The sequence below is a fragment of the Nannospalax galili genome, unplaced genomic scaffold, assembly GCF_000622305.1.
Source record: "Nannospalax galili isolate Female #2095 unplaced genomic scaffold, S.galili_v1.0 scaffold18, whole genome shotgun sequence".
Lineage (NCBI taxonomy): Eukaryota > Metazoa > Chordata > Mammalia > Rodentia > Spalacidae > Nannospalax > Nannospalax galili.
This window is the reverse complement of record NW_008346548.1, coordinates 9,468,902-9,484,033: the sequence shown is the minus strand read 5'-3', so window position 1 is coordinate 9,484,033 and position 15,132 is coordinate 9,468,902. Positions and strand designations below refer to the sequence as shown.

The 15,132-nt window shown below is 40.6% G+C and overlaps 1 protein-coding gene across 4 annotated transcripts in view; it reads left to right on the top strand.

The window, feature by feature from the left end:
* The window catches only part of Ccdc58 (coiled-coil domain containing 58), a 26,973-nt gene extending 17,669 nt beyond the window's left edge, over nucleotides 1-9,304 (top strand). For all 4 annotated transcript variants that reach the window (XM_008842936.3, XM_017800552.2, XM_029568256.1 and 1 more), the window contains exons 4-5: nucleotides 6,769-6,828; nucleotides 8,997-9,304. In XM_008842936.3, coding sequence (XP_008841158.1) covers nucleotides 6,769-6,828; nucleotides 8,997-9,047 — 111 coding nt within the window. In that variant the 3' untranslated portion in view covers nucleotides 9,048-9,304. The remainder of the gene's footprint in view (nucleotides 1-6,768; nucleotides 6,829-8,996) is intronic.
* The last annotated feature ends 5,828 nt before the right edge of the window (nucleotides 9,305-15,132 follow it).

Sequence of the window (15,132 nt, the reverse complement as noted above, 5' to 3'; positions counted from 1 at the left end):
GTGTGTGTGTGTGTGTGTGTGTGTGTGTGTGTGTGTGTGTGTGTTATTTTATTTTTGGTCTTTTTGAGACAGGGTCTCCCTGTAGCCCCAGCTGTCCTGGAACTCACTATGTAGACCAGGCTGGCCTTGAACTCACAGAGATCCGCCTGCCTCTGCCTCCCAAATGCTGGGATTAAAGGTGTGCACCACCATGCCTGGCTATTTTTGGTCTTTCTGAAACAGGATCTCCCTATAGGGCTATAGCCCCAGCTGACCTGGAACTCACTATGTAGACTAGGCTGACTTGATCTCATATAGCTCCACCTGCCTCTCCCTCCCTAGTACTAGGATTAAAGGTATACACCACCATGCCCAGTTTAGAACTGGATATATTTTATTACATGGACTACATTGCCATGTTTTTTAGGGGACTTTTAGGTATAATTTTTCATTTATGTAATTTCCTTTTTAGACTATTTTATGTATTAGATTTTTTCTGTGTGTATTGCCTGAATATATGTAAGTACACATTTATGTGTTGTGCAATGCCCATAGAAGTCAGAAGAGGGCTTCGGGTTCCCCTGGAACTGGGGTTACAGATAGTTGCTGGGAACCAAACCCAGGTCCTCTGCAAGAACAGCTAGTGCTCTTAAGCTCTTAACCAATGGGCCATATCTCTAGCCCAATTTTATGTCATTTTAAACTAAGAAAAAAGTTTTAAGAACAATGCAAAGAGTTCCCATATACCACATTTAACCTACATTTTCATAATTTACGTTTCATTCTACCTGTTTTATTGTTTATTCTCTTCTCCCTCCTCCTTATCCTCCTCCTCTCTCCTCACACACTGTGTATATAAACATACTTACTTCTGGAATGATTTCTGAGAGCTTATTAGACATGTGGGTCCTTGGAATCAAACTCATGTCATCAGTTTGGTAGCAAGCGTCTTTACCTGCTGAGCCATCTCACCAGCCTGGTTTGTTATTTCTTTCTAATAGAAACGTTTTGTCAGATGACCACTATCCAGTTACTAATACAGTTAACACTTGTCTATATTTTAGGAATGCATAATAGGTGACTTAGAGTTCCTTGTATGTCAGGTGCAGGATAAAATCATGCTTTTTATAGTAAGTAGGTGTGGGATTGGGGATTTGTTCAGCATATGTAGCCAAACTTTGCACAGCTGGCCTTGCTGTCCTCTCAGGCTTTTAATAGAATGGACAAGGCACTATGTTGGGACATGGGTGAGTAAGCCAGGCTGCTGTGCCTCCTCAGCCATTCTTCTAGTGCAGTTTTCCCTGATATAGGCCTCAGCACCATGTTTGCTTCTCTTTGTTCAGGACTACTGCTTAGGTGTGTGTTCGATCCGTTCTTAGTCATCAGGCTTTGATGGAATCTCCAGATGATGACCTTAACTTAAAATATTCATTATACCCCTCCCATGATGTTCAGTATTATTTATATATTATTTTTGTAAAATTGGTCAAGGTCTAAGTAGCTTTGAGCTTGACCGAAAACCTGTCCTCCACTATGAGACAAGGTCATTCTTTTCAACTATCTGTTTAATCCATTGGCTTCAGGAGAGTTGAGGAGTGGTGAGGAAGGAAAGGGACATATGTCTAACCATCCAGATCAGCTGAATCAACCCTGGCCATCAGTGGGGTAATGAAGTAGAAGCCACATCACCCCCACATCCTGGTTGTGTTAAAGATGTTGACAAGGGAAACTGCAGGGCCAGGTCTGTTAAGTCAGAAACTGAAAAGTCAGAATAGAGTGACTCTTGTTAGTGGAGAACAAAGTTCAAACAATCCGCATTGTTTGGGAGTGATTGTGTCACATTATTTGTTCAGCCCTCAGATCTTTGCCCTTTGTGTGCCAGGAATGCATGACCCAGATGCCAGCCACAGGGAGGGGTGTAGGAAGCTAGGAGTGAGTTAATGTAAGATTTGCTTTCCAGCTGATAATATGTGGAGTTGAAAGGCAGCCCTGAATATCTGTAGTAGCAGATAAAGACGTGGGAATTTCTACAAAGTGTGCTGTGATTATAGAGTCAGAGAAAGTCCCTCAGATGTCCTAGCTCCTCTTCCTCATTTTTTTACTTGAGGAGACTGAGACTTAGTGATACTGTTGATGTTTTCTGAGTCACAGGCTAGTAAGTGGTTAGGGATTTTAATAACCTTTAGTCATCACACATACCATCTTTAAGTCTTATCCTCTTCCGGCCTTGTACAACTTACTCAGGCCTTTTATGTCTTAAGATTCCTGTTTTTGTTGTTTTCTTTTCCATTTAGGAAAAATCTAGTCATTTTTTTTATTCTTATTATTTTTAATGTGTGTGAGTGTATTGCCTACATGTATGTGAGTGCACCCATGTTGTGCAATGCCACAGAGGTCAGAAGAGGGTGTCAGATTCCCTTGGAACTGGAATAAGGACAGTTTGTAGCCGCCATGTGGGTGCTGGGAATCAAACCCAGGCCTCTGCAAAAGCAGTCAGTTCTCTTAACCGCTGAGCCACTGTGCTGGGCCATGCTATTTTCTTAAGTAAAAACACAGCAGGAAGGACATCATTATTACACTCACCCCAAGGCTCAAGGATCTTAATGGAAGAGGGAGCAGAAAGATTGTAAGAGCCAGAGGTGGTGGATGAGCACAAGGGAACAGTGTTTTCCAAACAACAGGACAGTTGCTCACATGAACTCACAGTAACTGTCTGACAGTATGCACAACACCTGCTCAAGCTCAATCCAGACAAAATCCCAGCATGGAAGGAAGAGGTAGGCACAAAGTCCCACCTTCTAGCTAAGGAGCTAGTGGATAATTTTATCTTTCACTATATAAAACCCTTTTATCTAACATATTCTCATTTCTCATTTCTTTTTAACTTTTCTTGCTAAAGAAATAATGACTTCATGTTTACATCTTCTCTCTCTTACCTACTTATTTCTTTCTTATTTCATTTCTCTAAACAAGAGCTGAATCCTAATTACATACAAGACACAATTTAGCAAATTAAGACTACTTGTACACATACTGTTAAACTCAAACTTTTTTTATCCTCCCACAGTTCTTTGGCAAACCTCTTCACCACTTGGATTTTTTTATACCCCTGTGTCCCGTTCCCCCCCCCCGACCCCCATCCCCTCTGGTTTCTGGTTTCACAGAGTTTGAGACTTATAGAAAGTTTTATATCCCAGCATGAACCATGGAGAGATATCAATGACTTTGAGTCATGAACACTCTTTGTAAACAAGAAAGACAAAAGGGAAAGTCATAGGTCTTTATTTTTATTTATTTATTTTTTTTGGTCTTTTTGAGACAGGTCTTTTTGAGACAGGTCCCTGTAGCCCCAGCTGTCCTGGAACTCACTATGTAGACCAGGCTGGCCTTGAACTCAAAAGAGATCCGCCTGCCTCTGCCTCCTGAGTGCTGGGATTAAAGGCGTGTGCCACCATGCCCAGCCAGATCTTTACATTTTAATTGCAGTTTTAAATGCAGAAGATATATATTCCCTTGTTCTAGCAGTCAGTGCATGGGAAGCCAGGTTTCTGGGGGGTCCATTGTTATTCCCTTCATCAGTGGTCGTACATCATCTCATATATCCCTTTCACTTTTGTTTTTTTTAAAGATTTTTACATTTTTACTATATGTGTATGAGTATTTTGCGTGTGTGTGTGTGTGTGTGTGTGTGTGTGTGTGTGTGTGCGCACCATGTGCGTGCAACACCCATGGAGGTCAGAAGAGGGAGTTGGATCTCATGGAACTGGAATTATGGATGGTTGTTAGCCACTATGTGGGTGTTGGAAACCCAGGTCCTTTGCAAGAGCAGCCAGTACTTTTAACTACTGAGCCATCTCTCCAGCACCACCCCCATTCTACAAGTCAGTCCCTCACAACAGAAATGGCATCTTGTAGGTCCTGCTGACTATGCCACATATGATCTGTGTAGTCCAGAGAATGATCTACAATAGCCATACTTTCATTTTCTTAATAATATTTTACTTTTTTCTTTTTTTTTTTTTGGTCTTTTTGTTTTGAGACAGGGTCTCCCTGTAGCCCCAGATGACCTGGAACTCGCTATGTAGACCAGGCTGGCCTCAAACTCACAGAGATCTGCCTGCCTCTTCCTCCCAAGTGCTGGGATTAAAGGCATGCACCACCACACCCGGCTAATAACATTTTACTTTTTTATGGGGGAAGGGTATGTGCATATGGAGGTCAGAGGACAGTTGCAGGAGTTGTTGCTTTCCTTCCACCCATTCATCCTGGGGATTGAACTCAGGTAATCAGACTTGGCTATGAGTACCTTTACCTACTGAGCCATCTTGCCAGCCCTATACTTGTTTATTAACAAGTATATAGAAAGCCAAAGTAAAAGAATAAATAACAAAGATAAATATCAAGACATCATCAAATCAGGTGTCTGATCCTGCGGAAATCAACTGGGAGTTCCATTCAGAATTCCTGATCTAGAGAGACCCTGGCAGAGCAGAGTGTCCCCTTCAGTGAAGCTTCCAAGTAAAAGAGCAAATTTTAACAGAGATAAAACATCATCAAATCGGGTGGTCTACCTTCTAGCTATTTTCAGGTCCACAGGGTTTCACTCTTGTGCTGTTTTGCTTTTTCTTCCCTCCATTAACAGTTAAGGGGACCAGACCATCGCCAGAAAAGAGGCCTTGGAGGACACTTTGAGACAGACATGTTTGGGTCTGAAATGGGGTTCAGGGCAACCCTGCTTCCAGAGCCAGCATTTCACTAAGTTCAAACAACACGACAGTTTGCCAATATGATGTATATTGCATAGGCTTTTAAAAGATGTTTACATTTTTATTCATTTTATATGTAGGGGGTACCTTTGCCCATGCAGGGACATGTGAGGCCAGAGGGTAACATCTGGATATCTCTTAATCACTTTACCTTTCTATTAAAACATTTTTTTAAAAAATATTTATTTTTATGTGTATGAGTGTATTGCCTACATGTAGGTGGTGCACCTGTGTCATGTAATGCTTACAGAAATCAGAGGAGGATGTCGGATTCCCTGGAACTGGAGTTACAGATGGTTGTTAACCCACATGTGGGTGCTGGGAATCTAACCCAGGTTCTCTGCAAGAGCAGCCAGTGCTCTTAACTGCTCAGCCATCTCTCTAGCCCCTTAACAATTGTTTAAAGATTTTTAAAAATTATTTTTATTTTTTGCATATGACTATATTGCCTGCATGTATGTAAGTGTGTCCATGTTGTGCAGTGCCCTGGGAAGTCAGAAGAAGGCATCGATTCCCTGGAACTGCACTTATAAATGTTTTTTAGCTACCATGTGGGGGTGCTGGGTTCAAACCCTGGTCCTCTACAAGAGTGGCCTGTCCTCTTAACCACTGAGCCATCTCTCCAGCCCAATTTTTTTTTTAAGATTAAAAAAAGAATTATATATATATATATATATGAGTGTTTCTGCCTCTGTGTGTGTGTGTGTGTGTGTACAATGTGCGTGCCTGTTGCCTGCTGGAGTCAGAAGGTGTTAAATCTCTGGAACTGGAGTTAAGGATGAGTGTTAGCTTCTTTGTGGGTACTGGGAACTGAACCCAAGTGCTCCAACTGCTAAGCCATTCTCTCTCTCTCTCTCTCTCTCTCTCTCTCTCTCTCTCTCTCTCTCCTTTTTTAAAAAATTTATTTATTTATTTAGAGACAAGGTCTCACTTTGTAACTTTGGCTGTCCTGGCTCTGCCTTGCCTCCTGAATGCTGGAATTAAAAATGTGTGCTACCACGCATGACTCTCCACCTTACTTTTTGAGGCACAGTCTCTCACTGAACCTGGAACTCAGTTTTAGTTGACTGACCAACAAGTCCCCAGGATCTGCCTCTCTGCATCCCTTCCCTACTCCCTGCACCAGTGTTGGCGTTAAGGACTCTTGTTGCCACACCTGGCTTTTACATGAGTACTGGGGATCCAAACCCATGCCTTTATGCTTGCACAGCAAGCCCTTTACCATCTGTGCCATTTCCTCAGCCCCACAATTCATGCTTTTACTGCTAATATCCCCAGATATTTTCAGGCTGTTTCCTGGAGCTAGCTCCTTTTAAGTTCTTCTGATCAGGTGTGACGGGGGTGTTAGAGATCTTGTCACCTGAGCCTTACAGTAGAACTGGCAGCCTTTCCTTTACAGTGATTAGATTATTAGTTAATGAAAGTTAGCATTTTAGCCGTGGACCTGTAGTAGTGTGGTTAACGTGTGCCTCTTCTGGATATCCCTCTTCCTCTCTCCTTGTCCTTTTTCTTTTTTTCTTTTTTTTTTTTTTTTTTTTTTTTTTTTTTGTTCCTCTGTGCTAGCTTTGCAAATCTGTAGTTGTGTTACCAGTTTCTAGAACTAGAATTGTTGGGTTCAAGGACATGTGAATGTACATTTTTGATAACTCTTGCCATGTTGCCTGGCAGGGAAATTGCAACAATTTATACTCTAATAAAAATGTGTATGAGTGTATCTTTTCCCACACCTTCACAATGACTAGGTAAGACCTGAGTAAGATTGAACTTTTCTAAAAAAAAATATATTTGTCAGCCTTTTTTTTTTGTCTTCTGTGAGATGCTTAAGTCGCAGCAAAATTTGAGAAGCATTGTTCTATGGGATTTTACAATCTGGAGTGAAGGGGCTCTGTCAGAGAAGGTCCCCAAATCTATAACATTTACAATCAAAGATGTAAGATTAAGATCTGGTTTTGTTGGGAAAATACAGTAGTTTGTTTTTTGCTCTTTACTGTCCATAACTTCAATTTTTTCCACTTTCTTGCAGTTAAAATGGATGCAGTCAGAACTAAATGTTGAAGAAGTGGTGAATGATAGGAGCTGGAAGGTATGGAATAATGTTGATTCTTTAGAGAAATAGGAGGGAAACTGATAAAGCCAAGGGCAACCACCTGAGGGGATGGAAAGTGCTGGAAGGAGCTCAGAACAGACCATTCACCAGCAAACACCTGGGGGTAGTGAGGTGCTGCTAATTTCTGAATAGAAGCCTAACAGCTCTACAGGATATGGAGGATTCTGTGACCTACTACATAACAGAATTGTAGGTACTCCGTATATCCCCTAAGACTAGTTATGGGCTTATTTAATATTCAAAGTTTTTACTCTTTAGTTAACAGAGAACCTTCAAGAGATTGTTTGTTAAAATTAACCTTTTGTACAATCACTTTTCACAAAACTAAAGTTGCTAACATCATTTTGCGATTATGCCAATTAGTAATCATAGAGTCTCATTAAATGTAATTGCACAGAGAATGCTAAGTGGAGAGGAAACACTCAGATAACAAGCATTTCAGGAGAAAAGAACAGTGGTGCTCAGCTTGACCACATGTCTCTGGGGTTTAGACATTAGGTGCTGAACACCAGCCAAGTCCTGGCATTTAATGACTGTTTTTCTCTTGGATACCTTTTGTTTCAGAAATTATTTTGTTTCAAATTTCATACAAAATTCAAAGAATGAAATTTAGTCATTAAACAGAAGTAATAATTGTTGGTTCCTTGGTATAACCTTCCAGCTTTTTGTATGCACATTCAGACTTAACTATTTTTAAAGTCACAGATGAAGTCATCTTCTGCCTACCACTTGTAGCCAGCTTATTTTCTGTATCATTAAATAATTACATCAGTCTTGAAAGAAAAAAGAAATGTAATGGCATGTGAAGTGAGCACAAATAAATTACAGAATAAAAATCGGCTTTCTTTGCTTTGTGGAATATTTATCCTTTCCCTTGTTTTTCTTTTTGGTCTTTTTGAGACAGGATCTCCCTGTAGCCCCAACTGACTTGGAACTCACTATGTACACCACGCTGGCCTTGATCTCACGTAGATCTGCCTGCCTCTGCCTCTGGAGCACTGGGACTAAAGGCATGTGACATCACACCCAACTTATCCCATCTCTTTGCCAAAATATTTCCTGTACTTGTCCTTGCCACCAGAGTGATGAGGAGCTTGCTACTTGAAAGATTTTGACATTTGTCCATTCACAGCCTCTGAAAAAGTAGTGATTTATTCTTGGACTGGTGTTGCAAGGGTGGGGGGTGTACAGTGAGTACCTGGCTTCTAGAGCCCAGTCCAGAGGATTATAGTGCATATGAAATGTGGTGGAAAGAGTGACGCAAGTTTAGATTTGATGTCTCAGGTGTTCCTCAATATGATGGGATTATGTTCCCAGTAAACCTGTCATAAATTGAGAATATCCTTAGGTAAAAATGCTTGTGATGTATCTGATCTATAGAACTTTACGGCTTAGTCTACTTCAGATGTTCTCAAGACACTTTGTAGTAGATTATAACTAGGCATTGAGAATATTTTTCCCACAGAAGAGTCAAAATTAGTCAGACATAGTGGCCTGGAAATCCAGCACTCGGGAGGCTGAGGCAGAAGGACTCTGTTAAGGTAGTGCTAAGCTACATAGCAAGTTCAAGGCCAGTATGAGCTATAAATCAAGCCTAGTCTCAAAAACCAAATGCAACTCTCTTAAAGATGTACAGTGAAAATTCTGCCTCTCCTGATGTCTTCCCCAGGAAAGGATGGTGCATGCTTTTGGGATTTAGGCCCTTTCTCCTTTTATGAGTGTTTCCTTTTTTGTTATACTAACAGGACTATACTGTCTGTACATTTTTTTCTTAATATATGTTGAGAATCCTTCCAAATTAGAACATTAATAGCTTCCTCTTCCTGTACCAAGAATTTTAACATTTATGATACATTGTTTCAAATTTTAGTATGCAAGGTAAACAGAAATACATAAATTCACACAGTTTAGCAAAATGCTAGTGTGGCCTTCAAATAATACATTGAAATTATCTTGTGAATGCCTCTCAAGGGCTTTTGTATACTTCATACCTAATTTGATCTGCTGAAGAAACTTGCCGGTTTCCTAAATCTGTTGACTGGATCAGAAATGATAGCGTCTTCAAGCTAAGAAGATGAATTTATATGCAGGCCTGATTTATGCAGAATGACTTGATGACGCTTCTTTCTGTTCAAATGGCTTAGGTGTTTAATGAACGCTGCAGAATTCACTTCAAACCTCCAAAGAATGAATAAAGAAAGATCCTTTTTTTAAAAAGGACTGGGTCATCTCATCAGAGCTAAGCACGATGGACATCAATCATCAGGGTGCACTTCTAGGATGATTTCTGAGCCAACAGTCCAAGACCTTTGGTTGACTTCAGCCCCACTTAGCCAAGACCGCAAGTCCAAGTAATTCTCATAATTATAAAATAATCAATTGCTATTTTATACTGATTCTGTAAAAAAAAAAATGTTTTGTAACTATTAAAATAATTTTCTGACTCGGTGTACATCTTTATTTAGTGACTTTGCAAGTTAAAACAGTAAATTCTCATAAGAGATAAATGTATTAATATTTATGTAGACCTTTTTTGGTCATAGACACGGTTGCCCTTTTATTTATCATTGGAGCTTTATTATAAAAGGGCAAAACTATCAGCTAGATCCTTTCCAAAGAAACTCTTAATACCTTAATTTTTCTTGTTAAACTTGAGCGTGGTGAATCCCAGCACTTGAGAAGCTAAGATGAGAGAATTGCCACAAGTTTGAGTCCAGCCTGGCCTGTCTCACGAAACAAAAATTTATCTTTTTTTTAGATATGAGAACTAATTTGAGTAGAATGTTTTTTTTGGACAGTTTTCATGGACACTGCAAAGGAAAGCTGAAAACAAATTTGGAAAAGGGAGAGGGGAGGGGCTATCATGAATGACTTGGTCAAAGAAAAAATCCTGTTGTCGGGGCTGGAGAGATGGCTCAGCAGTGAAGAAAACTGACTGCTCTTGCAGAGGACCCAGGTTTGATTCCCAGGACCCTCATAATGGTTAACAACTGTCTATAACTCCAGTTCCTAGGGACTGACACTCTTCTGACCTCCTTAGGCATTGCATGACACAGGTGCACTTACACACATGCAAGCACATAAAAACATTTAAAAAAAAATCCTATTGTGATTAAAAGATTCAGTCAGTGAAGAAAAGCACCTCCTAACACAGGGTGATTATATTAGCTATGTATTGCTGCCTAACAGGTCACAAGCTTAGCTGGGTAATGTACCTATTGATATTTGTGATCTCAGAGTTCTATAGGTCTTAAAGTCCAGACGGGCTTGACTAGACAGGGTTCTTTGCTCAGTGTCAAAGCTGAAGTCTGAGAACAAGGCTGCCTTTTGTCTGAGTCCCTAGGGGAAGAACTTGCTTCTGAACCCATTGGCTTTGTTGGCAGAATTTAGAAGTGGGGTCGCCATCTATTTGTTGACCGCAGTAGCACTGCATTCCTAGAAGCCACCCTGTTTGCCAAACTACTAGTCTTCAAACTAGCAGTGGTGTATTACATCTTCATACTGGGGGTGTAAGCTACACAGACTGCTTTTAAAGGGTTTGTGTGATTAGCTCTACCTAATGCTACTTTTGTTAAAACCAATTTGTTAATCTGCAGTCACAGTGTCAGTGATCACAAATGTGCTATCTCTGAAGTCAGAGATTAGGGTGGGGCATTTTGGAGAGCCAGGGTAGGATTCTGCCTACCATAGTGTCCAGCTGGCCCGTGTCTTCAGCCTGTTGATCTTTACCAGATGTGTATACCTCAAGGTCAGCCTTGGAGGTATAAAATGCCTTATTTCTCCCATAAAACTTTCTGGAACACTTAACTGTGGGTGTTTGTTGGAAATATTGATACATCCAGTTTAGGGCTGAGTGTTGCTCAGAAGTAGAATGCTTACCCAACAATGTACAAGACCCTGGGTTTGATCCCCAGTACCACACTTTAAAAAAAGTTTGTGGAAGTTACAGTTTAGTTTTCTCAATGAGAAAAATGTCTTAAAGAACAACTGTGAAAAATCTTGTCTATAAAGTTGGTCTGAGGTAATTGGAGTGAGATAAAAGGCTAGACTGAAGAATGAAATAGAGCAAAAAATCTTGCCATTCCTCTGGAGGAAGTTCAGATTCTTGGGTAAGATGATGATGGCCTTTCCAGGCCTTCAGATCTGTCACCAAAGTGCTATCTAACTAATCCAGGCATGTTAGGATGCCTGAATTATTCCAGTGTGACATGTGGGCAATTGTAGCAATTTGGAGGGAATTAGTATAAATGAATACATTTAAATTTTATGAGTATCTCTTAAAGTCTCAAATAGGAAGAAAATTCATATATGGCTTTAGAAGTTTGCTTGCTGAAACTTGTGTGCAATTATGCCTTACAACAATTTGATTTGCTTTTCTTTTTTTACTTGACTCATACACATAAAAATAATCACATTAAAAAAATTTTTTTTGTCTTTTTGAGACAGGGTCTCCTTGTAGCCCCAGCTGGCCCGGAACTCACTGTGTAGACCAGGCTGGCCTCAAACTCAGAAATCTGCCTGCCTCTGCCTCTGAAGTGTTAGGACTAAAGGCGTGCTGACCAAGTTTGGCTTTTTCTTAACAGAAGACAGGCATGTGAAGAAATATCTATGATAAAAACTTACACATTCTTTTAACACTGGAATGTCTTACAAATTCTGGGCAATATTAGCCAGTATTGTAACATCACTGAACAAAACTGCTCTCAAAGAGTTTACATTTAGTGAGGGTAGATAGACGATAGTAAAAATTTAAGTTACATATAATGATACAAATGCAGTAAAAATCTGTGCGAAAAAGAGCTGGAGTCAAGCATGTCAGTGGAGGGTGAATTACAAGTGACTGCATTGATTGGAGAACATTATAATGCCCTTTAATAAAGCTAAATGAGATATTAAAATGTAACAAGTACAATAATAATTTATTCTCTTCTATAAGTTGTGCTCCAAAGCTATCAGTTTGGGAATTGAGTGGTTTGTACCCAGTGATTCTGTAGTCTGCTACTATATTCAGAAGGAATATAAAAAAGATTCATCCAGTGTGCTCACATTTTTAACTAGCAAGTGGTGATTCTACCCAGAATAAGGTAATTAACCAAATGTTAGCGATTCTGTAGGTTACTTGGGACTTCTATGTGCACTTAACCTTGCAGGATACTCTTAATTTGACCCTTAAAAATTTATTCTGATAATAAACATTGAAAAATAAGGGAAACAGAAAATGATAATTTGCAGCTCAGTCTAATTTTACTCCATGTTAGGAGAAGAGGGAGAAGGAGAAATTGAGTAAAGATGATGACTTAGAAAATACTTTCCAGGGACTGGAGAGAGGGCTCAGCGGTTAAGAACACTGTTCTTGCAGAAGACCCGGGTTTGAATCCCAGCACCCACATGGCAGCTAACAACTGTCCGTAACTCCAGTTCCAGGGGATCAGACAGCCTCTTCTGACCTCTGCGGGCATTGCACAACACAGGTGCACTTACCTATGCATACACATAAAATAAAAATAATAAAATATTTTAGCTGGTGGTGGTGGTGGTACATACTGGTAAGATTTGCTGAAGGAGGCAGAGGCAGGAGGATCTGGAGTTTGAGGCCAGCCTTGGATACACATTTTAAGCCGGTCGTGGTGGCTTATGCCTTTAATCCCAGCACTCAGGAGGCAGAGGCAAGTGGAGCTCTGTGAGTTCAAGGCCAACCTGGTCTACATAGTTCCAGGACAGCTGTGGCTACAGGGAGACCCTGTCTCAAAAAAGACCAAAAAAAAAAAAAATTTTTTTTTATCTGTAAAGATGTAAAATGATTTATGATTTAGACTCTTTTACTCTTGGAAGTATGATGAATATTTGCTCCTTTTGGAGGGGAGGGGGTGGGAGAGGGAGAGACAAGGTCTCACTGTGTAGCCTTGGCTGGCCTGGAACTAATATGTAGACCAGGCTGGCCTGGAACTCACTATGTAGAGTCTCACTAATCTAGGCTGGCCTCAAATTCTCAGTGATCTTCCTGTCCAGACTTCTGAATGCTGGAATTACAAGTGTGCCCTGCCATAGGCAACCCATGTTTCTTGTTATGTGCTTTTCAGGAATGAGTACTATGGTACCCAAAGACAAAATTGAAAGTTTTGTTTTGTATATGTATGTCCTTGTCTCCGCACATGTGTGCCCCCTTTGCGGAGGCCAGAGGTTAACATCTGGTGCCTTCCTCAGTCTCCACCTTATTTTTTGAGATGGGATACCTCACTAAACCTGGAGCTCACTGATTCAGCTACACTAACTGACCAGCAAGGTCCAGGGATTCTCCTGTCTTCACCTCCCCAGTGCTGGGATTACAGGCTTGTGGTATCAGGCCCAGCTTTTATTTGGTACTGGGGATCAAACAGGTTTTCTTGCTTGTGCAGCAAGCACTTTTCCAAGTGAGCCATCCTCCCAGCCCCTAAGTTTTTAATTACTTTTTTAAGGATTTATTTTTATATTCCCGATTTTATTGGTTTTCTCATGTTATCTGTTTTTTACCAATTTTAATGTTACAATTTATAATATTTTATGACTGTCTACCTCTAGATAGGATAAAGTTTGTTAGAATCTAAGAAAATGGGGTTTGGGGAGATGGTTTAGTGGTTAAGGACACTGGCTGCTCTTGCAGAAGACCCAGGCTCGATTCTTAGCACCCATGTGGCAGCTAACAACTATCCACAATTCCAGTTCCAGGGTATCTAATGCTCTCTTCTGACTTCTGTGGGCATTGCATGACACAGATGCACTTACATACATGCAGGCAATACATTCATACACATACAAATAAATTTTTTTTGGTTTTATATATATATAGTTTTTAATTTTATATGTACATGTGTATTGCCTGCATGAATGAAAGTGCACCTGTGTCATGCAATGCTTTTGAGGAGGACAGAAAAAGGCATCAGATCCCCTGGAACTGGAGTTACAGATGGTTGTAAGCCACTTTGTGGGTGCTGGGATTTGAACCCAGGTCTTCTGTAAGAACAGCCAGTGCTCTTAACCACTGAGCCATCTCTCCGACCCATAAACAAAATCTTAAAAAAAAGAATCTAAGAAAATGAAAATCCCTTTTAATTTTTCCTTCAACATAGTATAAGAATGCTCAAATAGTAAAAAAAAAAAAAAAAAGATTTATGCAGCCAGCTCCCAGCTGAGGTACAGTGGTCAGCTGAGGGCACCTCTGCAAAGGGGGAGAGGACAGGCCTAGGTAAACCAGTGTAGCTCCTGATGCACAAGGAAGAAACAGGTAGGCATCAGCATTTAGAATTGCTACAGACTGAATTAGTTCTGCTCCAGTTTTAAACTATAGCTGGCAAAGGTTGTTCTGTTTAAAGCCACTCATTGGCTTCTTGTTGCCTTTAAGTATGAAGGCCTTCAGATGGTTTGGGAAGTCCTTACTGCTCCAGCTTGTTTCCTTCCACCTTCCTTGCTCTGCTCCCCACCAACACTGAACTGCCTTCTGCTCCTAGAGAGAACCCAGGGCCACCTTTGAACTGCTGAGCAGCTGTCCCTGTGGCCAGCTCCCATTGCATGCTTCTTGCCTCAGCTGCTACTTCCTTCCTCAAGCTATTTCAGACCTTTTAAAAAAACGTGAGGAGTCCCTGTTATGCACGCCCATAATAGCACATCCAGCAGGGTCTGTACCACACTGTTAAACTGCTGCTTTTCCACCAGTTTGTGAGGCTTGGTTTTCAGTGCTTGGAATGTGTGAGATACTGCTAATTCCCTACTCTCTGCTTTTCCCAGTCTTTCCAATAGAATCCTGACTGTTTAGGGTAGCTGTGTGCCCAGCTTCCCTGGCTGCTCCAGGGAGCAATGAAAATTTTGGCCAAGGAGTTTCAAGCAGAAATTTGAGATGGTTCTTAGATTTTTTTAAATATTATTTTTATTTTATGTGTCTGAGTGTTTTGCCTGCATGTGTGTAAGTGCACCTATGTCGTGCAATGCCCCAGGAGGACAAAAGAGGGCTTCAGATCCCCTGGAACTGGAGTTACCGTTGTTTGTTAGCCACCATGTGGGTGCTGGGAATGGAACCAGGGTCCTCTGCAAGAGCAGTGAGTGCTCTTAACTGCTGAGCCAGCTCTCCAACCCTCTAAGAAATTTTTGTAATGCTAAAGGCACTGTCCTTGCCTCCACCTTTGCAGAAACAATATCTACAAAACAGTTAGAAAACAACAAAATAGTAGTAGTAAGTCATTATCTAGCAGTAATTGCGTAAATGAATTACATTCTCCAATGAAAAAACTGAATGAATTGATAAAAAAG